General features: G+C 41.2%; 1 protein-coding gene across 1 annotated transcript; it reads left to right on the forward strand.

The window, feature by feature from the left end:
* The first annotated feature begins 4,829 nt into the window (after positions 1-4,829).
* LOC309977372 (uncharacterized protein) lies at positions 4,830-19,750 on the forward strand. Its single transcript, XM_082863453.1, has 6 exons — positions 4,830-5,413; positions 8,093-8,166; positions 10,814-10,875; positions 12,242-12,368; positions 13,291-13,413; positions 17,243-19,750. The coding sequence occupies exons 3-6, from the start codon at positions 10,816-10,818 to the stop codon at positions 19,303-19,305; spliced, it is 2,373 nt and encodes a 790-aa protein (XP_082719579.1). The 5' UTR covers positions 4,830-5,413; positions 8,093-8,166; positions 10,814-10,815; the 3' UTR covers positions 19,306-19,750.
* Positions 19,751-27,601: the final 7,851 nt, after the last annotated feature.

The raw sequence follows: 27,601 nt of genomic DNA on the forward strand, positions 1-27,601 counted from the left end.
TTTGAAGGTCTCCCGTCACTCCAACTGGCTTCCCTCTCCTACCAGTCAGCTCTGCCACTTCCTAGCGGTATAACATTATGTGAGTTACTTAATCTGTCTTGGCCTCATCCTCATCACTAGTGTCATTAATCATTGGTAAGTCCCTTATCATTTTATACAAATTAACTTAATTAAATGACCGCAACAGCCCTATGAGGTAGGTAAAGCTATTAGGCTTTTTTTCTTTTTTTTTAACAGATAAGGAAACGGAGGTATTTTGGGGGGGAAATTAAGCACCCGCCTAACACACAAAGTCCTCTCTACACAGTGTCGAAAAGAAAGCAATCTTATTACTGAATAAGCATTTCCAGAGTACAGTGTTGTAGATAATCTGTGGAAATAGATTACAGAGGAAGAAATATAACGCTATTTATACATTCAAGCAATTACGTGCTAGTCTATTTTTGACGACTTGGTACATACATTCTCAAGATTAATGGTATCTTATTTTCCTATAAGAGGAAGTGACTGCCCCCATTTACTGCAAATTCTTTGATAAATTCATCTTAAATTTACTTGGGAATGTTTTGTTAATTGACTTTCTCTGAAGGAATAATAAAATATATCTGATCTCCCCTGCTAGCAGATTTACAACTCACTGAAAGGCACCTTTGTTACACTCCCACAGTGACTGGGACGCTGGGTTATTTTCTAAGATGTTTACATTCTAAAGGGAAAAACCCCAGGACTTTGAAAAACGATTCTGGGTTGTAAACTTGGTAAGAGGCTTCCTTAGCCTCTAACAAGATTTTCATGCATATGGAAAAGTTAAAGAAAGGATCCAAAAGCCCTGGGTTTTTTATGGAGTTGCTCTAAGAAAAAGGACAGGAAAAACAGACCCTTTGGACAAGGAAAAATTCTTTTTTTAAAAAAATTTACTCTTGTGAGTTTATCTTATTTGCCCAAGACTTAATAGCTAGTAAGAGGCAGAACTACCATTTGAACCCGAGGAGTTGAAGTCTCAAATCTGGGTTTTTAATATCTATGCTGTACTTTTGTACTTTTTAAAAAAAAAAATCATCAGAAATAGTCATGTGAATGGTTTAAAGAAGTCTTTTTTTCTATCAGGTTTGGAAGTGGTTTGGGGCTTTGTAATTTATATCCTCATTATAAAAGGAATGTATGCCCACTATAGAGAGATTAGGAAATACAGAACTGTAAAAAGGAGAGAAACGAAATTACCCATAATCTCAAGGTTTAGAGATAACACTGTTAACATTTTTAATGCATTTTGCATTGGAGCTGTACTACTCATGGTATTTCTTCCTAAATTTTTATTAAGGAAAGGCCCAAACATACACAAAACAGAGAAAATAGTGTAAGTGAAACCTGCCCACCACCCCATCAGTCGTCTGCATCCCTTGTCAAAGTTTTCCCTATCTAATTGTGTCCATTCCCCTTCACACACAAAATACTTTTGGGGAGATTGGGAGGAAGAGAAGATGGAATAATTTAAACTAAAAACAAACCCCAGTCATGGAGTCACTAGAATTGAAAATGCATGAACATAAATTGATTATATATGAAGAGCAAAAGAAAGCAACTGTTAACTTCACGGTTTTCATTCCTGGCAGCCAGGAGGATGGTAGTTTTGTAGGTAAGAAAGTTTAGGGACATAGAAACATTGAAAGTTGGAGAGGAATAATTATGAATTTGGTTTCTCTATTTTGAAGTTTGACTTGAAACAGTCCAGTCTTCTAAATCTTGGTTTCTGATCTGTTTCTCCCTTTGGCTGTGTGCTACTTTGTTTCAGGGAGAATGTCATATTCTTTAAAGTGTACTTAGCACCAAAGACTGGCAGGGAGAAATTCTTCAGTATTTGTGGCTGGTGTAGCTGCCCAATATCCTGAAACAGAGGCCTGCAGCTCAGTTAGATTTTATTCAAAATTCCTGAAATGGACTTAGGAAACAGTAAAGGAGAAAAATATAAACTTTAGTGATCCTTTATCTCACTTTCAATGGGTTGCAGTATCTACTAATTTTTTCCACAGCATTCAAAAGTTGATATACATTAATTATTGATAATATTTTAATGATATAAAGAAAACTTATTTAGAAACCAGCTGTCTCTAATTTATGTGTCCTGTGTTTATCATCTGAGAATATTTGCTAACTTGTTGTAGGTGGTCGTGAGCCAGGCAGAGTTTCCAGTGCTTTTACATGTATTTATTACATGTATCTTCCTCACATCAATCCTATTATTATTTCCATTTTACAAATGAAGAAGGGACAGAGTTCACAGAGTAAGTGGCAGAACGAGTATTTTAACCTAGGCAGCCTGAGTCCAAGTCTGTGATCGTGGTTATCATACATGGTTTGTATTAGTCTGCAAGACAAGAACTCACAAGAAGTCTTACTGGAGCAGGGAATATTTAAGCTATGACCTAGAAGTGAAGAGAGCAGCAGTATATGACAAGAAGGAACAGCAGATACAAAAAAAGCTTTTTGTAGGAGTACAAGCGATTCACCATGGCTGGACATGTAGTGTGGAAAGCAGCTTTGAAGAGGGAAACAAGCATATGGAAGATTCCTGTTTGTGAGGCTGGCCAAAGTATTTGGACCTTCCCTTAAGGGCACTGGATAGACACGCATGTGAAAAGGATTGAATTTCCATGTTAGGCTACAGCTTTCTGGCATCAGGAAGGAGAAAAAATTGATTGAAGTTAAACATTCTGTTCATGTTGATTATAAAAGATGTGGTTAGTGTAATGGTTACCTCTCAGGCTGTGGTTGTCAAAAGCCAAATTTTGAAACCTGGCTCTAGTACTTACTAATTTAGTAACATGGGCAAATTACTTAACTCTCTCTGCCTCTGGCTCTGTTGTAAACTGTAAAATAGAGGAAATAATAGTATTTACCTAAAAAAAGTTGTGAAGATGAAGTGAGATCCCGGAGTCTAAAGAGTTGGGAGTAGTCCCTGGCACACACTAAGTGCTCCATAAGAGATAGCTGCTAAGAATAACAGAAAAAGGAATATATGTTCAGAAATGAGAAATGCAAAAATATATTGTCATGGATATATGGATAGTTTTAGGTATTCCTCTCTTCTCTCCAGTCTCATTTCTTTGAAACATCAATTCTGTCATACTGTTAATGGAAATAATCAACCTATAATAAGAATAGATGAGAGTTTTATTTGAGCCAAACTGAAGACTGTAGCTTGGGAGGCAGCCTCTCAGATAGCTCTGAGGAACTGTTCCAAAGAATCATAGTTTTCAGCAGTTTTATATCTTGTCAGAACAAAGAACATCAAACATGACAGGAGTATATTCTTTCAAGGTTTCAAAAAAGACATTAGCACTCACATTATGAGTCAGCATGGCCTCAGCTCCAGGGAGCCTTATCATTGAAGGAAAGCTAGCATTGACATCCCAGAGAGGGAGGCATTTTTCTCTCTTCAAAACAGGCATTCTTTACTTCTGGACACTGCACACTTTTTATTTTTATTTTTTAAAAATAATATATTTTTATTATTTATTTATTTATTTATGGCTGCATTGGGTCTTTGTTGCTGTGCGCGGGCTTTCTCTAGTTGCGGCGAGCGGGGGTTACTCTACGTTGCGGTGTGCGGGCTTCTTACTGCGGTGGTTTCTCTTGTTGCGGAGCACGGGCTCTAGGCACTCAGGCTTCAGTAGTTGTGGCGTGCGGGCTCAGTAGTTGTGGCTCGTGGGCTCTAGAGCACAGGCTCAGTAGTTGTGGCACACGGGCTTAGTTGCTCCGCGGCATGTGGGATCTTCCCAGACCAGGGCTCGAACCTATGTCCCCTGCATTGGCAGGTGGATTCTTAACCACTGGACCACCAGGGAAGTCCTGCACCCTTTTCCTTAATGGTTAAAGCAGATGTATGTTTACTAGGCCACAAAACAGGCAGTTTTAGTTAGCGTAAAGTGTAAAGTTAAATTACGTAAAAGCCAGAATGACTTCCCCATACCTCAGTATGTGCAAATTTCTTCCATCAATATATTTGAACAAACAACAGTCTTTGTAGTGACTATTGTATAAACACCTAATTAACAACAACGTGCTTGTCTTTCAAGTTAAGAAACTCCCTGAGGATTGATTACAATGGCCCTGATTTGAGAAATTGATCACACAGTGCATGCTGAAGCTTGTCTTTTCACTCCATGTGGTGGTGTCCTCAGCAGCCAAGTTCTGAATTATTTGACTGTTCTGTTAACAATAGTGGAAATCGACAATACAATCTGCCCCTGGTGCATTTTTTGGGTCTTTCACTCATCTAAAAATCGCCTAAAACTGCATTTTAAGCCTATCATTTCCCTTCTTCCCCCCTTTTTTTCCTCTGGTAGAGGGGGTACAGTTCTATTACACTGATCTGTTTCTTTCAGTCTTTTAAGATTCTGACTCTTCAAATATTTATCATGTTTTGTTTGTCAGTGAGATAAAGCTAAGCTCTACCGGCGTCAGAGAACTGCTTCACACGAAGGGGATCCTGGAAGTCGTTGGCCGAGAACTCCCAAGAGTTTGGGGTTGTTTTGTTTTGTTTTAAAGCTCCAACGGGGAGGACACGGCCCTTCCTCCTCTTTGGGCTCTGGGAAGTGTATTCCCCTGGACTCTATCCGGAAACGAGGGGCTGTGGCGTGTCTCCGGGGCTTCTGGGAAGTGTAGTTCCGAGCGCTGTGTAGTCAGAGGCACTTCCGCTCCGGGAAAGCGAGGCAGCCACCATTTTTTCGATCCGGGAGGTGAGTCGGCCCTGCACCCCCAAGACCCCTGCGAGCCTTTTCGGCCTGAGCGTGGGACTAGTCGCTACCTAGCCGACTGTCTTAGGATGGAGAAGTCGCGGCCGCCGGCGGAGGCTGAGAGGTGGAGGGCGCAAGTGCGGCATCCTTCTGTTCTCCTCCCCCGCTTACCAAGCAGAGCTGCTACTTCTATCGGTACAATATATGGCGAGTTGTTGATTATCCGTGCGTCCTACTTTCCTCCTCCGGAAGACAGCGGGAGAGACGGTCACTACTGGGTAGGGTTGTGATTAGAATCGAGTGAGACCATACGTGTCAACAGCTTCGAACGCTGGTGTCACATAACGGATTGGCTCTTGCTGTTGACGCAGTTCATTTTCTCACGAGCGCCCTTTTGACTGGACGCCCGAGTGAAGGGAGAGAGCGAGGAGCGATGGCACGGTCCTTCTGTCAGACATCGGGAGTCAGCCCTTCCCGAGCTTTTCCCGAGCTTTTACTGATCTCGTTTTTTAGGAAGCACCGAGTCACCCCGCGCTAGTGCCTGGGGACGTCCCGCGGCAGTGTATCCGGCAGACGGATACAGTCGTGCTCTTCCACCACATCCTTTTCTTCGCCAGTCCTGAATTCGGAAACGGGAGGAAGGACGGACCTCTTGGCCCCTCACAGCATAGCCCCAGGTACACACTACTGAAAGGTCTTTGTTGGTCCGTCATCTGTTTTCAGTTAATCAGGTTTCCTTCACTTAGTAAATTACCGCTAGGAAAAAGATCAGTTGTCTGTTGACTACACCTGAGAATGTTTAATTGCTTGTTAATATGTACATGTGTTTTTCTACCACACGTACATGTGTTTTTAAAATATTTTTTAAAATATAAAATGTTTTATTTACTTTAAAATATGTTTTAAAATATTTAAAAAAATTTTATTGAAGTATAGTTGATGTACAATGTTGTGTTAATTTCCGCTGTACAGCAGAGTGACTCAGTTATATTCTTTTTCATATTCGTTTCCATTATGTGTATCACAGGATATTGAATATAGTTTCCTGTGCTATACAGGAGGACCTTGTTGTTTATCCATCCTATGTATCATAGTTTGCCTCTGTTAATCCCAAACTCCCAATACTTCCCTCCCTCAGCCCCCTTCCCTTTGGCAACCACAAGTTGTTCTCTATGTCTGTGAGTGTTTCTGTTTCGTAGATAAGTTCATGTGTGTCGTGTTTTAGATTTCACATATAAGTGATATCGTATGGTATTTGTCTTTCTGACTTCGCTTAGTATGATAATCTCTAGGTCCATCCATGTTGCTGCAAATGGCATTATTTCATTCTTTTTAATGGCTGAATAATATTCCATTGTATATATATATATACTACATCTTCTTTATCTATTCATTTGTCAGTGGACATTTAGGTTGTTTCCATAAGCTTGGCTATTGTAAATAGTGCTGTTACTAACACTGGGGTGCATGTATCTATTCGAATTATAGTTTTGTCTGGGTATATGCCCAGAAGTGGAATTGCTGGATCATATGGCAACTCTACTTTTAGTTTTTCGAGGAACCTCCATACTGTTTTCCATAGTGGCTGCACTAAATTACATTCCCCCCAACAATGTAAGAGGGTTCCCTCTTCTCCACACCCTCTCCAGCATTTATTATTTGTAGACTTTTTAATGATGGCCATTCTGACCAATGTGAGGTGGTACCTCATTGTAGTTTTGATTTGCATTTCTCTAATTAGCAATGATGAGCATCTTTTCACATGCCTATTGGCCATCTGTATGTCTCCTTTGAAGAAATGTCTATTTGGGTCTTCCACCTCTTTTTCGATTGGGTTGTTTGAGTTGTACGAGCTGTTTGTATATTTTGGAAATTAAGCCCTTATCAAGTCCTATCATTTGCAAATATTTTCTCCCATTCCATAGGTTCTTTTCATTTTGTTTATGGTTTCCCTTGCTATGCAAAAGCTTATAAACTTGATTAGGTCCCATTTGTTTATTTTTTTCTTTTATTTCTATTGCCTTGGGAAAGTGACCTAGGAAAACATTGATATGATTTATGTCAGGGAATGTTTTGCCTATGTTCTCTTTTAAAAGAGTTTTATGGTGTCTTGTCTTATATTTAAGTTTTTAATCCATTTTGAGTTTATTTTTGTGTGTTCTAACTTCATTGATTTATGTAAAATATTTTTAAAATATTTATTTTTAAATCACTATGCTCTACATTTCTTCCTTTTATTCTCTTTTATTATCTTCAGTTTATTCCTTTTATTTACCCTCAACTCATTTGAAAATTGTGTGGTCTTATATTTTAACTTTTAAAAATGATATCTGTCTAAACAATCACTAGATTTAATCAGCATGTATTCTCATTCTGAAAAATATAGAGACTAAATAACCACCTTTTTTTTTTTTTTTTCACTGCAGGCTAGGTTATAGGTTTACTTTTTATTAAAACCACCCTCAAAATTTGTCATATCATTCTAGGTTATTTTTTCTTTTAACAAAGATATTACCAACATATTTACATGTTTCCTTACCATCAGTTCTTTTAGGATTCATTTCGTTATAAATTTTCTTCTTTTTTTAAGCAGCTAAAATGTCTTTCTTCCTCTCTCCTATAAATAACCATTTAGTTGAGCATAGAAATCAAGATTCACGTTTTTTTCCTTCATTTTGGAAATATTCATATATTTTAGATCTCCATGCTGCTTCCCTGTTTCTGTCAACCTAATTATCATTTTTATTAGGTAAATTATATTTTCTTTCTGGGAGCTTTAAGGATTTTTGTTGTTGTTTTTAGTTATTCTTTGCCTTCCTGAGTTTCACTGTCATTTGTTTAGGAGTATATGTATTTTTATTTATACTGTTCAGAATTTCTATATGTGAACTCAGCAGTTATCTCTTGAAATAAAACCTCTCTGTAGTTGCTTGCATTCCCTTCTTACACTCCTGTTAGACAAATGTTGGAGCCTCTCAATCTATCTTCCATGTTTCTTGATTTTTATTTTGTCTCTTTTTCTTTTCTATGTGTTTTTCTTTATCTCCATGCACATAGGATGAAAGGCTTTTACCAATAAGCCTTTTCTGGCCTCAGTGAAATAAATTGACCGGAAATGATACTTTTTTAGAAAACTAATACAAGTGTGAGTAAAATATTATTAACTGGGCAACAAATTATTAAGTAAGGAGAAATTTTATGTCAGAATCAGGGCTTTCAGAAAATACAGGTGACTTTCATAGGAGAGCAGCCATACACAAAATCCAGATGCCTTTCAGGTCTCTTTTGTTGTTATTGTTAGAAAAGACATTGGCAGATACAGTTTCTGATGCAAAGGATCATCTGCTTTTTTGCAGCTGCAAGAAAAAGGGACTCCTATATTTTTAGAACTTTCCATCTACTCCTTGAATCCTTGGAACAACTCTACGTGGTGGGTATGGTTTACGAGGAGTGGCCAGGTGCATATCCTATCCTCATTGTGTAGATGACTGAAGAGAGGCACAGAGAGGTTTTTTGTAATACCCCTACATTACATGGATGCGTAGTATCTTTTCCAGGATTTAAACCTAGGACTTTGACTCCAGAACTCTTTGTTTCATTCTTTTCTTTATTTATTTATTTTTTTTTTCCGGTGCGCGGGCCTCTCACTGTTGTGGCCTCTCCCGTTGTGGAGCACAGGCTCTGGACGCTCAGGCTCAGTGGCCATGGCTCACGGGCCCAGCCGCTCCGCGGCATGTGGGATCTTCCCGGACCGGGGCACGAACCCGTGTCCCCTGCATCGGCAGGCGGACTCCCAACCACTGCGCCACCAGGGAAGCCCTTTTCTTTTTTTTTTAAACCCACATTGTTGTTACGTTGCGTTTCATTTCCTGCCACCCCCAGGATCAGAGATCTTTTTTTTCTTTAGGTTTTATTTTCATTATTATTCTTTTTTTTTAGTGAAGTATAGGTAATTTACAATGTTGTGTTACTTTTAAGTGTAAAGTGATTCAGTTTTTTATATATATTCTTTTTCAGAGCCTTTTCCATCATAGGTTATTATAAAGTACTGGGTATAGTTCCCTGTGCTATACAGTAGATCCTTGTTGTTTATCTGTTTTATATATAGTAGTGTGTATATGTTAATCCCAAACTCCAAATTTATTCCCCCTTCCTCCTCCCTCCCTTTTCCCCACCCACTATCCCCTTTGATAACCATGTTTGTTTTCTGTGTCTGTGAGTCTATTTCTGTTTTGTAAATAAGTTCATTTGTATCATTGTTTTAGATTCCACATATAAGTGATATTATATGATATTTGTCTGGCTTACTTCGCTTAGTATGATAATCTCTAAGTCCATCCATGTTGCTGAAAATGGCATTATTTCATTCTTTTTAATAGCTGAGTAATATTCCATTCCATACCACAACTTCTTTATTCATTCATCTGTCGATGGACATTTAGGTTGCTTCCATGTCTTAGCTGTTGTAAATAGTTCTATGAACATTGGAGTGCATGTATCATTTTTTAAAAACTTTTTATTGAAGTATAGTTGCTTTACAGTGTTGTTAGTTTCTGCTGTACAGCAAAGTGAATCAGCCATACGTATACATATGTCCCCTCTTTTTTAGATTTCCTTCCCATTTAGGTCACCACAGGTCACTGAGTAGAGTTTCCTGTGCTGTACAGTAGGTTCTCATTAGTTATCTCTTTTATACATAATAGTGTATATGTGTCAATCTGAATCTCCCAATTCATCCCACCCCCCTCTTCCCCCCTTGGTATCCATAAGTTTGTTCTCAACGTGTGTCTCTATTTCTGATTTGCAAATAAGTTCATCTGTACCGTTTTTCTAGATTCCACATAGAAGTGATACTATACGATATTTGTTTTTCTCTTTCTGACTTACTTCACTCTGTATGACAGTCTGTAGATTTATCCACATCTCTGCCAATGGCACTATTTCATTCCTTTTTATGGTAGAGTAATATTCCATTGTATACATGTACCACATCTTGTTTATCCATTCCTATGTTGACGGACATTTTTTTTTTAATATTTATTTATTTATTTGCTTGCATGGGGTCTTAGTTGCAGCAGGCGGGCTCCTTAGTTGCGGCTCTAGGGCTCCTTAGTTGTGGCTTGCCGGCTCCTTAGTTGCAGCACACAGGCTCCTTAGTTGTGGCATGCGAACTCTTAGTTGCGGCATGCGTGTGGGATCTAGTTCCCTGACCAGGGATCGAACCTGGGCCCCCTGCATTGGGAGCAGTCTTATCCACTGTGCCACCAGTGAAGTCCCATGTTTTATGTAATTTTTATTGGGCCGTTATTTCTTATTACAAAAATAACTTATGAGCATTGTGCATATGTCTTTTTGAATTAGAGTTTTCTCTGGATATATGCCCAGAAGGGAGATTGCTGGATCCTATGGTAGCTCTGTTTTTAGTTTTTTAAGGAACTTCCATACTGTTGTCCATAGTGGCTGTACCAATTTATATTGACACCAACAGTGTAGGAGGGTTCCCTTTTCTCCACATTCTCTCAAGCATGTATTATTTATAGACTTTAATGATGGCCATTCTGACTGATGTGAGGTGATACCTCATTGTAGTTTTGATTTGCATTTCTCTAATAATTAGCAGTGCTGAGCATCTCTTCATGTGCCTTTTGACCATTTTATATGTCTTCTTTGGAGATGCCTATTTAGGTCTTCTGCCCATTTTTTGATTGGGTTGTTTGCTTTTTTGATATTAAGCTGTATGAGCTGTTTGTATATTTTGGAAATTAGTCCCTTCAGTAGCATAATTTGCAAATATTTTCTCCCAGTCCATAGATCGTCTTTTCATTTTTTTTTAATGGTAGGATCAGAAGTCTTTATGGTAGGGATACTGTGTTTGGTTGTGCTGGTTGTTCACTGTCCAGTGGCTGCTGGCTGACAGTCCTGCTAGTAGCTGCAGTCTACTCCAAGCTCTGCTTACCAAGCTGTATGTGAGCACCTCTGCCTGGGAGTACGAGTGCTCATGTGTAATTTCTGCAGAGATCCACATGGGCTCCTGACAGCCCTGGCCTGCATCTCATGGCTTCTTTGTCCTTCCCCAGTTATGCCTTCTCAGGAATCTGACCTTCCCCGGAAGGAGTGGGAGAAAATGACTGAGTTTCAGGTAAGTAAGGCATTGCTTTCTGACTCCTAAGGGATTTTATTTCTCAAAGATTGGACACACCTTTTTTCTCTTCCTTGGAAAGGTTAATGAACACGACACACCTTGCGTGCATGTTGTGTGCCAGACTGTGCGTTTTGTTTGGTTTATTTTATCATCTTTATTTCACAAAGCAATCTTTGAAAAATTGTGGAAACTTGGAATAGAGAAAGATAATTTACCCTACTACTCTGTTTACAAACTACCTCTTTTTGCTTTCTCATATTCCTTTTCCCTCAGGCATTCACAGCTATATCTTTGTAATATTTGAATTGATGGGACATACTTATAAACATTCGGTAAAGGTTTAATATCTCTAATTCTCATCAAAATTAGTAAAATAAAGTAAGACCCAACTGGAATGTGAGTAAAAGAAGGAAAAAGAGCGTCACAATAATGGAAAGTAAATTTATGAAGAAAATAATTTAATAACTAAATGTGTACAAACGTTAATGAAAGCTTTCTATTTATTTATTTCACTTAGATTGTTGAAGATTTTCTTTTTTTAAAAAAACGGAATTATGTCTTATTTGGCCAGTGTAGAGATTCAGGAACATTTGTACTCCCTCATATGAAAGGTGAATTGGGAAAACCTTTTGAGACGGAAATCTGCCATTATGCTTTCAAAAATTTTAAAGTGCAGTTGCTACTTCTTGGTTGAGATCTCTGTGAAAGGATCTTTACAGCAGATGATGATAAGTAAAAATCTGTAACTAATTGTGCTTTATTTGGATTGATTAAAGCTACTACATCATCAGTTCTAAGGAATACTATACTATGCAGTCACAAAATGGAATGAAAGAGATTTTAATGATACTGCTTGCTTAAATTTATTGAGCACTTCTTATGTGCCAGGCGCCATTGTAAGTGCTTTACACATGTTCATTCGTCTAATCCTTTCAAACACCTTGTGATTGAGACACCATTATAGAGAAGAGGAAATTAAGATAGTGAGAGGTAAAGGAATTTGCCCAGGGTCCTGTCATTAAAACCTTGAAATTTGAACTCACCCTGTGCCTTCACCAGCTGTGCGTGTGGCAGCAGGTGGTTATGGCTTTTGCCTTGAAAGCATAGGTGAGGAGCTGTGTACCTGTCCTGGAGGGTTGCAGAAAGCCTGTGAACTTTGCGAATATTAAAAGCAGAGATAGAGTGGGACAGCGGGGAGGTGACATCACTGTCACTGAGAGGGGCAAGTGTTGGGACTGAAAACTGCCTGGAGTCCCTCCAAATCGGTAACCATTTTTTGGGTTAATCTTCTTTATCCTTCTCGATGCTGCCCTTCTTCCAATGGAGGTTGTGAGAGTGAGTTGACATGTGTTTGATGTCGTAGGAGGCGGTGACCTTCAAGGACGTGGCCGTGACCTTCACCGAGGAGGAGCTGGGGCTGCTGGACTCTGCCCAGAGGAAATTGTACCAGGATGTGATGGTGGAGAACTTCCGGAACCTGGTCTCAGTGGGTGAGGACGGGCACTCTCTGACCCTGAACTTCAAGTCTCTTGAGAGTGTCTGGTCCTCAGCTGTTCAAAGCTTTGGACCTTGTGAAGTGGTTCCTTGACCTTGAAGACACAAGTTTTTCCAATCCATAGGTTTTTCTGGTCCCTCTCTGCTCAGGCAAAATTCCATCCGGGGTGATTTTGCCTCCTTGGGGACATTTGGCAATGTCTGGAGACAGTTTTGATTGTCACAGCTGAGGGAGGGGTGCTGCTGGCATCTAGTGGCTAGTGGTGCTGTTAAACGTCCTACGATGCACAGGACCACCTCCCCCCACCACACAGAATTAGCCAGTGCAGAATATCGGTAGTGCCTCAGCTGAGAAACCCTGTTTTAGATGATCTATAAACGGGCAGCTTAGCTTCTATACTTTGTCTTTCAGATACTTTGGTGGATCTTGGAGTCAACTTAGTTCATTGTACTGGCATTATTTTTTTTTTTCAGTGAAATAGAATAAAATGGAATAAGAATAGAAACTGTCAGAGTTCCTTATCAAGATCCCCTCACATTGTAGCAAAAACTGTGACCGTTTGCAGTAAGTGGTATGAGAGTGTGGGAAATATGATAAAAACAGACATTGGTTAAATCTAATTTTATCTATATGTAGACATGAACTAGGTTGTGACCTCAATTTGTTTTTCTTTTTTTGATTGAAGTATAGTTGATTTACAATGTTGTGTTAGTTTCAGGTGTACAGCAAAATGATTCAATTATATATATATTCTTTTTCAGATTCTTTTCTCTTATAGGTTGTTACAGAATATTGAGTATAGTTCCCTGAATTCATTTCTTATTACAGTTTGTGATCACTTGAGGGTTATAGAACTTGGACAAAGATCTAATTAAGCTGTGTGTTCATCTTAAATATATATATCTGCCTTTTCATAGGACATCTTCCCTTCAAGCCAGATATGGTGTCCCAGTTGGAGACAGAAGAAAAGATTTGGATGATGGAGAGAGAAACCCAAAGAAACGGGCATTCCAGTGAGAACCGCAAAGCTATTATTTCAGGTACCAGCTAATCTTCTCTCCACGTCCGTGATGACCGCTCTTGTCCACGTGCTGTCATCTCTTGCCTGGACTGTGACAGCTTCCTCCAAACTGGTCTCCATGCTTCCACTCTTGCACTCCTGTAACCTCTTCTCCACATGGTAGCCAGACTGGTTCTTTAGAAAGCAAGTAAGATCATACCATTCCTCTGTCCAAAACCCTCCCAAGGCCTCCCCTTTCACTCTGAGTCCTTACAGTGGATTGCAGGGCCCTACCTGATCTGGCCTCCTCACTGAGTTCCTCTTTGATCACCCATCCTTTTACCCTTTCTTAGATCATTCATATCATCCTGGCCCCTTTGGAGTGTTTTCTTGTTTCCCAACCTTCGACTAGCTCTCTGCCTCAGTGTAGAGGCCCTCAGCCACTCCCTTACTCACTCAGGTCTTTTCTCAAATTTCATCTCATCAGACAGACCTTGTGTGTCTGCCCCATTTACAGTGCCATTCTCTCTCCATTCTCCGTGCCCTCACCCTGCCTTATTTTGTATCGAAGCACTGATAACCTCCTGACCTCGTAACTTGTCTTTATTTACTTGTTCCTCATCCGTCTCCCCTTGAAAGTAGGAATTTGGGCAATTGTATTTCCTGTCTCTACCCAAAGCCTCCGATGAGCCTTCTGCATAGTAGATGCTCAGTACGTAATTGTTGAATGAAGATATTACTTTAAAAATTACTATTTTTGGGCTTCCCTCATGGCGCAGTGGTTGAGAATCCGCCTGCCGATGCAGGGGACGCGGGTTCATGCCCTGGTCCGGGAAGATCCCACATGCCGCGGAGCGGCTGGGCCCGTGAGCCATGGCCGCTGAGCCTGCACGTCTGGAGCCTGTGCTCCGCGACGGGAGAGGCCACAACAGTGAGAGGCCCACGTACCGAAAAAAAAAAAAAAATCCTATTCTTTTGAGTAAAAGTGAGGAAGCTCTCCTCACAGCTCTTCCTGACCTATGACCCCAGCCTTCTTCATCTGTGAAGACCACCTCATCCTCTGGATCCCCAGCCATTGTTTCACTTTTCTCCCCAGCCTTTCAAGGCCCTCTGTTCTCCTGCCTTTGCTCAGATCCTCACTGTTTACTTCACTGTTTGACCTCCTCTTCCTTTCTCTCCCCTTCCTTCCCTTCTCTTTAATTTGCATATTCCTCAGTTCTACCCATTTAAAAACATCAGATATTCCTAGGGAATGTAAATGTATATACTCTCCCTCTGCCTGAAAAACGAAGGAGAGAAGCTTATCTGCAAACAGGATAGATTAGGCCCTGAATTCTGAGAGTGGTTAATGGATATAACCATCTGCATTTGTCCATCTCCCTTCTCATGTCTACATGTTGCTTCACGTTTGATGCATTCAGGAATATTACTGGAAAGGGTCTCATTCTCTTTTTCTTTTCTTTAATTGAAGTGTAGATGATTTACAGTGATGTGTTAGTTTCACTGGGGTTCATTTCAGGAATCATGATCCTACGTATTGTTACACTTCAGTTTTGTGTCATAGACCAAGTCTTTTTTTAACAAATCTGGTAGCATTTTCTGCCACCCTTTCTCAAAGGTTTTTTTGACCTCTTCAGCATCTGCATGTTTCAGGATTTTGCAACCATGCTTCAAGTACAAATACTACCTAAAATGTTCTTTATAGGTCACTGGCGTGCAAAATAAAGAGCTTGTTTTTGTAGGGATTCTTTTTTTTTTTAATGTATTTATTTATTTTTGGCCGCATTGGGTCTTCGTTGCTGCGCATGGGCTTTCTCTAGTTGCGGCGAGTGGGGGGCTACTCTTTGTTGCGGTGCACAGGCTTCTCATCGCCGTAGCTTCTCCTGTTGCGGAGCACAGGCTTTAGAGGCGTGGGCTTCAGTAGTTGTGGCACGTGGGCTCAGTAGTTGTGGCTCACAGGCTCTAGAGCGCAGGCTCAGTAGTTGTGGCACACAGGCTTAGTTGCTTCAAGGCATGTGGGATCTTCCCGGACCACGGCTCGAATCCATGTCCCCTGCATTGGCAGGTGGATTCTTAACCACTGCGCCACCAGGGAAGTCCCGCATTTCCTTTTTTTACGGACCCTTGTGACTTCTTTGGGCTCATCTCAAGATCCTTAATTTAATCAGATCTGAAGTCCCTTTTGCTGTGTACATTAACATGTTCGCAGGTTCCAGGGATTAGGGCATGGACATCTTTAGGATGTTCAGTTAGCCTACCATACCCTGAAATGTGCACATACCTGTTGGGACTTGTTCAGTTTATATTATTTGAATGTAACTTTCTATTTAAGCAAATTAATCATTCAGGACTTGGCACCACTTTAAACATTTTAAGCCAGTGGCTTCCATACGTTTTTAACTATGACTCTCAATAAGAAATATTTTACATCCCGACCAAGTATAAATGTAACATACGTGCATATTTATGTGTATGTCTACAGCTGAAACAAGCATTTTATATAGTGTTATCCTTACTGCTTGTGATATGCTTTTCATATTTTTATTATTTATTTCCACATAATTTCTTTTATTGTTTTAAATTTAATTTTTATTTTATATTGGGTATAGTTGATTTACAATGTTGTGTTAGTTTCATGTGTACAGCAAAGTGGTTCAGTTATACATACACACATATCTATTCTTTTTCAGATTCTTTTCCCATATAGGTTATTACAGAATATTGAGGGTTTTTTTTTCCCCTCCTTGGCCGCACCATGCAGCTTGTGGGATCTTAGTTCCCCAACTAGGGATCGAACCCGGCCCTGGCAGTGAAAGTGCTGAGTCCTAATCACTGGACCACCAGGGAATTCCCACTTCTTTTTCTTTGAAGTGTCACAATGTATGGAATGGATTTCACAGTTCACGAGTATATGCCAGCAATTTGAGAAATTCTGTTACAGTGGGGATGAAACAATGAAGAAATCAAAGTGCTTGTTTTCCTCATGATTGTTACATCCTAGTTCTTCTAAATGGGCAGGAAAAAATTAAGAAGTACATAGTAAATCAAATAATAAGTGCCATGGGGGAAAAGAAAGCAGAGTAAGGCAGATGGGAAGAGTGGAAGGTGTGTTGGGGTGGGAGGAATTATCTTATACTGGGTGATAGGAAGGCCTCACCCAGTTGAGTGACATTTGAGCAGAGAGACCCAAAGGGAATGAGAGAAAAAGCAAGGTTCGCAGCTTCCTGGGCAAAAGCTTTCCAAGCTGAACATAACTCTCCCTCTTCTCCATTCAGGGTTGCCTTTGAGAATCTGTTCTCTTTCTTCTCCTCCCAGGTTCTTTCTCAGCTGTCCAAGGTTAGTTTTCCCTTTCCCCCTTCTTTTTACAGAGACCAGAATCACTCCCAGGCTTAGAAAAATGAATGTTATTATCCCAACCACTTCCCAAATTTACTCTTAGAAGATCATATCTACCAGGACCTAAAGTACTGTTTAATGTCTACAGTCTGTGCTTTCCTAACCTAATTCAGTAGAAGCCCACTTGTCATAAGCCTGCTAAGGAACAAGTGATTAGGCTTTTAATTGACGTTGCTGTAGGTTGGAAGGTGGGTTGTCTTTGTTGCCCTGCAGCCATCCGATTTCAAACCTACAGCTCTTCTATTAAACCGTTAGACCTGTGGTTCTAAATAGGTCACATTTACAGAGAAGTCTCTTGACCCTGTTCTTCGCTTCCACTTACACGAAAAAGCATAACAAAAGGATAAGTGGTGTGGTACAGACATGACCCTTTCTCTGGTTTTTTTAAGGCTTTATCCCTGAGTGTGAAATCCCGATGTTTCTGAACAAAGCATTTACTTGTCCTCACCTCTGAATATCGCTTTTTCTTTTAGGCAGCAAGAATCCCGATGAGGTGGAGACTCTTGGAAAAGTCGCATTAAAATACCTTTCATGTGAAGAGCCGTCTTGCTGGCAAATCTGGAAACAGGTCGCAAGTGATTCAACGTGCTGTCTTCAGAGGAGGACTTCCCATTTCCTACAAAGTGATTCTCTTCAGGTTTCTGAAAATGAGAACCATACGATGAACCACAAAGGCGATAGTTCCAGTTACCTTGAAAATCAAGAGTTTTTGATTTCGAGAACCCAGGATTCCTGTGGGAATATGTATGTGAGTGAGTCAGGGAATCAGAGTAGAGGTAAGCAAATGAACGGGAAAAACAACCCATGTATATGTGAAGCCTTCATGAAGAAATCACCCCTGAGTGATCCTGTTACAACTGACACAGAACAGAAACCCTGCAAAGGAGACACACTGTATCCCTGTAGAGAGTGTGGGAGAAGCTTCAGTGATAGCGAAGTGCTCCCAATTCATCCGAGGGTTCACCTGGGAGAGAAATGCTCCCATCTGCAAAGTCATCAAAGAATTTACCCGCGAGGAAAAGTCGATAAATGTCGTGAATCCGGCGATGGTTTCAATAGGAACTCCTTTCATCCCCGTCAATCTAATCACACGGGAGAGAAGTCCTATAGGTGTGACAGTTGTGGCAAGGGATTCAGTAGCAGCACAGGCCTTATCATCCACTATAGGACACACACGGGGGAGAAGCCTTACAAATGCGAGGAGTGCGGTAAATGCTTTAGCCAAAGTTCAAATTTTCAGTGCCATCAGAGAGTCCACACCGAAGAGAAACCGTACAAGTGCGACGAGTGCGGGAAGGGCTTCGGCTGGAGCGTTAACCTTCGTGTTCACCAGAGGGTCCACAGGGGTGAGAAACCCTATAAGTGTGAGGAGTGTGGGAAGGGCTTCACACAGGCCGCGCATTATCACATACATCAGAGGGTCCACACGGGGGAGAAACCCTACAAATGCGATGTCTGCGGCAAGGGGTTCAGTCACAATTCCCCTTTGATATGCCACCGGAGGGTCCACACTGGAGAGAAACCGTACAGATGTGAGGCGTGCGGGAAGGGCTTCACCCGTAACACAGATCTTCACATCCACTTCCGTGTCCACACGGGAGAGAAACCCTACAAATGCAAGGAGTGCGGGAAGGGCTTCAGTCAGGCTTCCAATCTTCAAGTCCACCAGAACGTCCACACCGGGGAGAAACGATTCAAATGCGAGACGTGTGGGAAGGGCTTCAGTCAGTCGTCAAAGCTGCAGACCCACCAGAGAGTCCACACAGGGGAAAAGCCCTACAGATGCGACATGTGCGGTAAGGACTTCAGTTACAGTTCAAATCTTAAACTGCACCAAGTCATTCACACTGGAGAAAAACCGTATAAATGTGAGGAGTGTGGGAAGGGCTTCAGTTGGAGATCAAACCTTCATGCTCATCAGAGAGTCCACTCAGGAGAGAAACCCTACAAATGTGAGGCGTGTGATAAGAGCTTCAGTCAGGCCATAGATTTCCGGGTCCATCAGAGAGTCCACACGGGCGAGAAACCCTACAAGTGTGGTGTCTGTGGGAAGGGCTTCAGCCAGTCCTCTGGTCTTCAGTCCCATCAGAGGGTCCACACTGGGGAGAAGCCCTACAGATGCAACATGTGTGGAAAGGGCTTTCGTTACAGTTCACAGTTTATATACCACCAGAGGGGCCACACTGGTGAAAAGCCTTACAAATGTGAGGAGTGTGGGAAGGCCTTCGGGCGGAGCCTGAATCTTCGCCATCACCAGAGGGTCCACACAGGAGAGAAACCCCACAAGTGTGAGGAGTGTGGGAAGGCCTTCAGTCTCCCCTCCAATCTTAGAGTCCATCTGAGTGTTCATGCTCGGGAGAAACTGTTTAAATGTGAGGAGTGTGGGAAGGGCTTCAGTCAGAGTTCTCGGCTTCACGCCCACCAGAGGGTCCACACAGGAGAAAAACCATACAAGTGTGACATATGTGGTAAGGACTTCAGTCACCGTTCACGGCTTACATACCATCAGAAAGTCCACACTGGCAAGAGTCTTTAAAAGTGAGAAGTCTGTTAGACATCAGTCAGTATGCACATCTTCAAGGTTTTGGAGAGTCCACGCTGCTGATAAACTCTATGAAGTATTGAGAGTGGAAAAGGATTCCTTCAGATGGAATCTTCCCAGCAAATCCATTAAAATGGTGACATAGAACCATACGTAGTAACGGGAGAAATAGGTTGTAACCCTCTTGGTAAGATCCACGTGATACAAATGATCTCTCAAAGTGAATATATGCCTAAAGACAGTGTGTGAAAAGGATATTTGCCATATACTAACTAGTTTTTTTTTTTTGAGGGGGGATGTCAAGGAGGCCTTTGGGGTTATATTTCCATCAACTTCCATTTTATACTTGTTTACAGTGACCGTTATTTTTACTAAAGCTGTAAAACTATGAAAAATGAATAAAATTACTAAAAATTTCCTGTAGCCAAGAATTTGTAATATGATTGCTTTATTTCATCTGATACATTGGATTAAAATTAAGGAATAGATCCCCAGAGATGAACCTTTGATCTTCAGAAGTAAATACATATCTGCCGCAGATGTATATAAAGGAATGTTCATTGCATTATTGTTTATAATAGCAAGCATAGAAATAATCAGTTGGGTTGCCAAAGTATTTTATGATTTACTTATCCAGTGCAAATTTTGCTATGGATGTTGGAAGATGTCCAGAATACATTAACCTGGAAAAACACAAAGCATGGAATTTTTGTGTGATCTCATTAAAAAAGAACAAAAAAGTATTTATTTTTACTTATTTCTAAATGATGGGATTTTGCTTGACATAAATTTTTACATTTCTTTAAACTTCGTTTTGAAATAATTTAAAACTTTCCAAATATTGTAAAAATTATATAAAATCTCTCATGTACCCTGTACTCAGATTCACCAGTTAACATGTTTGAGTCATTATTCTTTTAATGTATGTGAACGTGTATATATGCACACACATATTGACATATGCTTTTTTTTAACCATGAGTATGTTCCAGACCTCTTAGCCTTTGCATCTGAATACTTAAGTAATACTGTAAGAACAAGGATATTCACTTACATATCTACAGCACAAGTATAGCATTCAGGAAAATTGAATATTGGTGCATAACGTCTAACCTCCAGACCTTATTCAAATTTTAGCAGTTGTCTCTCTCTCTTTCTCTCCCTCTCCCCCTCCTCCTTCCCTCTCTCTTTCCTTTTTCTTTATTTTTTTGGTAGGTGACAGGATTAAAATCAATTTATTTACAAATCTTCAAAGAAAGGTCTATATTTGCCTTTCACATAATTTGATTATTCACCATATGAATATCCAGTTGTTCCTATACCAATTACTGAACATTTCCCTTATTCCCCACTACTATGCAGTGCCACTTTTTTTTTGTTTTGTTTTTTTTTTTTTTTGTGGTACGCGGGCCTCTCACTCTTGTGGCCTCTCCCGTTGTGGAGCACAGGCTCCGGACGCACAGGCTCAGCGGCCATGGCTCACGGGCCCAGCCGCTCCGCGGCATGTGGGATCTTCCCGGACCGGGGCACTAACCCGCGTCCCCTGCATCGGCAGGCGGACTCTCAACCACTGCGCCACCAGGGAAGCCCTGCAGTGCCACTTTTGAGGAAAATCAGTAATCTGTATATGATTAGATGGATGTCTTGACTCGCAATTCCCTTTGATTGGTCTACTTTTCAGTAATTTTACCAATACCACACTGCTTCAGTTACCATAGCTTTGCAACGAGTCTTGATATTTGGTAGAAAACATTTTCTCATCTTGCTCTCTTTTTAGGTGTCTTGGCAGCTTCCAGTTAGGGTAATAGGAGATACAAACAGAACCACCCATGAAGTATGCTTTCCAAAACAAAATAAACCTGAATCAAATTGAACCTCTAATTCTAACCACTGGTACACAGGAAATACATATGGAGAAATATTTGTGACAACATGAATAAAACTGTAGGGCATATGCTAAATGAAATAAGAGAGAAAGAAAAATAATGCATGGTATTAGTTATATGTGGAATCTAAGGGGGAAAAAAGGTCAAACTTAGAAACGTAGTGTGGTGGTGGTTGTTGCCTGGGGAATGGGGGGAGGTTGGTTAAAGAAAGGGTACAAACTTTCAGCTTTAAGATGAACAAGGTCTGAGGATCTAATCTATGGTGACTACAGTTGATGATGCAGTATTGTATAGTTTAAATTTGCTAAGAGAGTAGATATTAAAGGTTCTCACTCCTCTCCCTCCAAAAGAGTTAGCTATGTGAAGTGATGAATGTGTTAATTCACTTGTGGGAGTCCTTTCACAATGTATATCAATTCATCACATATACTTTATATTACAATTTTACTTGTCAATTATACCTCATAAAGCTGAAAAAAGTTGAATTTGTTACCGTTATCTGAGCAGGATACCCCACTTACGCACCTACGTTTTGAATAATTGTGGCTCATTGATTTAGACCATCCTGAAGAAAAATAAAACATTCTATTGTATTTACTTATTTTCCTATTGTGTTTATGGTGATTTTATTTGTTATGGTAACTTTACAAATTGAAGGTTTGTGGCAAACCTGTGTCAAGCAAGTCTACTGGTGCCATTTTTCCAACAGCATTATTTTTATGTTAAGTTGTATACATTATTGTTTAACATAATGTAATTGCACACTTAGATTACATTATAGTGTAAACTTATATGCAGTGGGAAACTAAAAAATTCATACAACTCAAGTTTATTTCGATATTTGCTTTATTGCAATGGTCTGGAATCTAACACCAGATATCTCCGAGGTATGCCTGTATTCTAGACTTTTCTCTTTCAAAGTACAGTATTCCTTCACTTCTTGCTAATGCATCTTCTTTCGTTTGCTGGAAAACTCCAGATTTCAAAATGAGCAATTAAAACCAACGAAAGTGGGAAAGTCGTTATTTATATTGTGGCTTGATCAAAGGTTACTTTTCCTTCTCCTGAGTCTTTAGCATCTTGGAATGAATAGCTCATGCTAGGTAAACATTGTCAGGGGTTTACATGTATCCGGGCACAAGGAGAGTAAAGAAGGCAATAAACCGAGTTTGAGATCCTCTCTTCGCCTTTCTTTGCTATACAGCCACATTTACTTTTCAGTCGCACTTATTAGTAATGTAATTAAAACAACAACAACAAAAAAAAACCCTCCAGAAGAGAAGGAAGGAAGGAAAAGAAAAAGATCAAGCGCTAATAGCGTCTCCAAACTGACTGAACTGAACCGGCTTATATTTAAAAACAAAACAAAGCAAACAAAAAAAACGTGGCATTACTTTTTTTTTTTTTTTTTTGTCGGTATGTGGGCCTCTCACTGTTGTGGCGTCTCCTGTTGCGGAGCACAGGCTCCAGACGCGCAGGCCCAGCGGCCATGGCTCATGGGCCCAGCCGCTCCGCGGCACGTGGGATCTTCCCGGACCGGGGCACGAACCCGTATCCTCTGCGTGAGCAGGCGGACTCTCAACTACTGCGCCACCAGGGAAGCCCGTGGCATTACTTTTGCCGAGGATTCTGGGGAGTGTAGTTCAGCAGCGCCGGGTAGTCAGAGCCACTTCCGCTCTCGAAGGGAAGAGGTGTAGCCCTTGTTCCGCTGAGGGATTCTGGGAAGTGTGGTCCAGGAACGGCGTGTAGTCCGGGCCCTTCCGCTTCAGGAGTGAGAGGCCGCGGTCATCAGTACCTGCTGGGAGGTGAGTCAGTGCCTAGAACCCGAGTCCCTTCCGAGTCTGCCTGGGCGTGGAATCCGCAGGTGCCACCCTCGCCCTTGGGGAATAGAAGCCGTGGAGTGCAGGGGCGACGGTTTTCGTCACCTCGGTGTTTGGGGCTGTTCGCGCGTACCCGAGTTGTAGGCGGGCAGGGGTCGCGATCTCCAGGTTTGAGAGTCTCTGGACGCTCGCTTTCCCTCGCCTCCCCTACTTTCTGCACGCTCTGCGATCTCTTAGGGATGTACTCTTCGTAGAGTTATTTCACTTTTCCATTTCTCGTCTGCAAAGTGGAGTTAATAGTAGTGCCTCCCTAGTAGGCATGTGGTGAGATTTACGTGATGTGAAAATGCTTAGAACCGGTCGCTGGCACCTGCGAAAAGGCGGTCGGTCGTTCTCAGTCTTTTATTTCTTTGGAGAAGCGCTCAGTCCTTGAAAGCCTCTGTGAGCCCGCGGTGGGTTCTGAGCTCCAGCTTCAGAGCCACTGGCTCTTCTCTGACCCCTGCGGGAAGAGGGGTTTTTCGTGGATTCCTAATGACCCCACGACCATTTTTATTTTACTTATTTATTTATTTATTTTTTTGCGGCACGCGGGCCTCTCACTGTTGTGGCCTCTCCCGTTGTGGAGCACAGGCTCCGGACGCGCAGGCTCAGCGGCCATGGCTCACTGGCCCAGCCGCTCCGCGGCATGTGGGATCTTCCCGGACCTGGGCACGAACCCGTGTCCCCTGCATCGGCAGGCAGACTCTCAACCACTGCGCCACCAGGGAAACCCCCCACGACCTTTTTTAAAGGAAGGAGTGGGTCTCACCCCCAGCTGGTGCCTGGGGATGTCCGTTGTGATTGATCCTGGACCTGAGACACGATTATGATATCTTTCCTTTCCCGACCCTGATTTCTCAAAGAGATTGCAGAGAGGAGGGAATGACCCATGACTCCTGGCAACATTGTCCCAAAGTGAGAGAATTTATCGTGCTGTGTCATTTCTACTCTCAGTTGGGCAACAGATTTCCTTCATTCATTAGCAGATTTTTACTCCTGGGCAAATGTCGAATGTTTATAGAATAAATGGGAGGTTGGATGAGACGTGTTGATGAATGAGTAATAGTAATTTGTTAACATAGTGAATGCCAGGTACTCTTTTACAGCCTTTATATGCATTAATTAGCTTAATCTTCATAACAAAGATGTGGTTATTATCTGTATTTTACAGATGAGAACACTGATAGGCGAAGAATTTAAGTAATTTTCTCAAAGTCAAACAACAGAGACGAGACAACTGGGAATTTGAACCCAGGCAGCCTGTGTTCTTGACCTTTAAGCCATACTCTTGAAACTGAGCGGGACACTCTGGTGCCTTCTTGGGGACAGACCTCCCCTACCCACCGTGTGTCCCTCACCTCTTGTTTATAAAAAAGCTTTAGTCTCCTAGGCCTTCCCTGAGTTCCAAAGAGCAAATTTAGTCAGAGAAGCGAGAAAACGCAGAAACAAAGGAAAACAGTCAAGCAAGACAAAAATAATAGTTTAGCCGTAAAACAAAGTCAAGGAGGACCTTTAGTTCCTCCTCAAGGGCTAGAGATAATACCCTGAGCCACTTCCTTGAGTTGTTTTGCAGATACTAAACCCCACACCACGTGGAGGAAGTTAACTGCATGCTGACCACCAGCGGGTAGATCCCAGATGTGTTGGAACCAGGTTGATGATTGAGATTCCCAAAACAGCACCCTGTTACCTCACCATCAGCCAGTCAGAGAATTGTGCATGAGCTGATCACACACCTGTGATCCCCTCCCTCACACTGTCTTTAAAAACCCTTCGCTGAAATCTATCAGAGAGTTTGGGTCTTTTGAACATGAGCTCTCTGTTCTCCTTGCTTGGCATCCTGCAGTAAATGCTATACTTTCCTTCACCACCACCTGGTGTCAGTAGACTGGCTTTGCTGCATGTCGGTTGGGTAACACTCTCCTTCAGTTCTAACATGGTAAATAACCCCTGTGAATGAAGGAGGGAGGGTCGTTTTGTAATAATTTAGGATCTTAGAGGACCTGAAGGCTGTGCTCATTTAATTAATTTTTTTAATTTACTTTATTTATGTATTTATTTATTTTTGGCTGTGTTGGGTCTTTGTTGCTGTGCGCAGACTTTCCCTAGTTGCAGTGAGCAGGGGCTACTCATCGTTGCGGTGTGCAGGCTTCTCACTGCGGTGGCTTCTCTTGTTGTGGAGCACGGGCTCTAGGCACACAGGCTTCAGTATTTGTGGCATATGGGCTCAGTAGTTGTGGCTTTTGGGCTCTAGAGCGCAGGCTCAGTAGTTGTGGCTCACAGGCCTAGTTGCTCCGTGACATGTGGGATCTTCCCAGACCAGGGCTTGAACCTGTGTCTCCTGCATTGGCAGGCGGATTCTTAACCACTGCGCCACCAGGGAAGTCCTAATTAATTTCTTGTAATTTTATATGACGTTACATTCATATTCTGATTATAGAAGTAATTTGTGCTCTTCATAGAAAATACGAGAAATAGATGAAGAAAGCCAATAATTATCCATAATTATCCAGAATGTAGAGATAACTGTAAACCTGTTAATGTATTTCTCTTTAGTTATTTCTTTGTATATATGTTTTTCTATGCTTCTCAAAAATTTTATCGTACTTGTAGTACTTTTATATTTGGTAACTTGTAATTATGAACATTTTCTAGCAAAAATGTACAGAAAATAATATAATGAATTCTCGCATAGCCATCAACCCTTGTCAAACCTTCAACTGTTGTATACCGTTTGTCGATCTTACATAATCCACCCTCCTTTTTTTTTTTTGCTTGAGTATTTTAATACAAAATCCAGACCTTGAGTGAAGAGGATTTATACTAGATTATCGTAAATATATAGAGGTCGAGAGAGAGAGGACATTAACAGTTCCAAAGTTTTCACATAGTAACTAGGAGAATGGTGGCTAGTGAGAAAGCTAGGGGCCCCCTTGAAGGAGTTGCAGTTAAAGAAGGTTATGGATTTTGTTTCTCATTTGGAATTTAATTTGCTCATGGTTTCCAATCGGTCTTGATTCCTATGTTGTGGGGACTGTGTTGTATTCTTTCTAGTGTGCCCAGCACTGTGACAAGGTTTACAGAGAGAGGTTATTCAGTTAAGTGTTTGTGGCTGGTACAGGTGTTCAGTTGGCAGATGGCTACAGGGGCCTGCAGCTCTGAGAGATGGTTATTTGAATTCCTGAAAATGGATTAAGTGACAAAACAATAAAAACGACCCACATAGGTATTACTTCTCCTTTATCTCTCTCACTCTTGGCTATACTCAGAAGCCACAGCTTTTCAGAGTATTTACAAGTTGATATATAGTTATTGGTAATGCTTTTCATGTCCTAAAACGAATTTACTTAGAACAAACCAGGAGTAATGCACCATTTCTATATTCATCACAAAGTCATAACAATAACCTGGTGGAGTTTATTGGGAGCTTATTACGAGTCAGGCAGAGTTTCCAGTGCTCTTCACGTATTAACTCATTCATTCCTCAAAATATCCCTGTTATTATCCCCATGTTATTACAAATGAGGCACAAGAGGTTAATTGATCTGCACAACGTCACTCACCCAGGAACTACAGCACTAGAATTGAAACCGTCCTTCCTAAAATAGCACCTCCCCATCTCTCTCCATCCCTGTTTTCCCTGCCGTATTTTTCTTAGCAGTGTCTACCAGTGGCTAGCACATTATATACTTATCTGTTGGTTGGCTTATTACCCATCCTCTACTATAATATCAGCTTCATGACAGCAGGGATTTTATCCACTGCTGTATCTTTAATATATAGAATTGTGCCTGGTACATGCTAGATAATCAGTAAGTATTTGTTGAATGAATGAATGAAAGATCCTGGTGAATAGTAATGAAGTGCTCAGCTAATATAATACAGGATGTCTCTTTATCAACTATTCATTCAGTAATTCACCTTTTTTTGGCCACCCCTTGTGGCAGACAGAATCTTCGTTCCCTGACCAGGGATCGAACTCGCGCCTCCTGCAATGGAAGCATGGAGTTCTAACCCCTGGACCACCAGGGAAGTCCCCTCAGTCATTCACCTTTTTTTTTTTTTTAAACAAATCTGTGTTGAGTGCCCGCTTCATGCCATGAACTATTCTAGGCACTGGAGAAAGAGACTAAAACAATGCGGCCTACACTGCAAAAACGTGGATTGATATAAACAAGATGAATAACTAAAATGTACATTAGGGACCTTCCTGTTGGTCCAGTGGTTAAGACTCTGTGCTTCTGCTGCAGGGAGCCCAGGATCGATCCCTGGTCGGGGAACTAAGATCCCACAGGCTGCGAGGCATGGACAAAAAAAAAATAAGATGTACATTAATAAGATAGAGAGGGACGACCCTAAATATAAAAGGGCAGTGAACTGGAGAAGAAGGGAAGTGGTGGAGCAGGGGATTTAAAGTGTATAAAGCATGTCCATGGAAGAACTCTGAGGACAGTGACATTTGAGTAAATACCTGATCATGTTGAATGAATGAATGTTTTAAAATAAATAAATAAATAGGAATTGCCTTATCCAGAGCCCATAATTA

This window comes from Leucopleurus acutus, assembly GCF_964270905.1.
Source record: "Leucopleurus acutus genome assembly, chromosome: 20".
Taxonomy (NCBI): domain Eukaryota; kingdom Metazoa; phylum Chordata; class Mammalia; order Artiodactyla; family Delphinidae; genus Leucopleurus; species Leucopleurus acutus.

Excerpts from the sequence above, each read along its gene's own strand:
- LOC309977372 (XM_082863453.1), top strand. The coding sequence starts at position 10,816 with ATGCCTTCTCAGGAATCTGACCTTCCCCGGAAGGAGTGGGAGAAAATG. Across the intron at positions 10,876-12,241 it reads AGAAAATGACTGAGTTTCAG|GAGGCGGTGACCTTCAAGGA; the intron begins GTAAGTAAGGCA and ends TTGATGTCGTAG. Across the intron at positions 13,414-17,242 it reads CCGCAAAGCTATTATTTCAG|GCAGCAAGAATCCCGATGAG; the intron begins GTACCAGCTAAT and ends TTTTTCTTTTAG.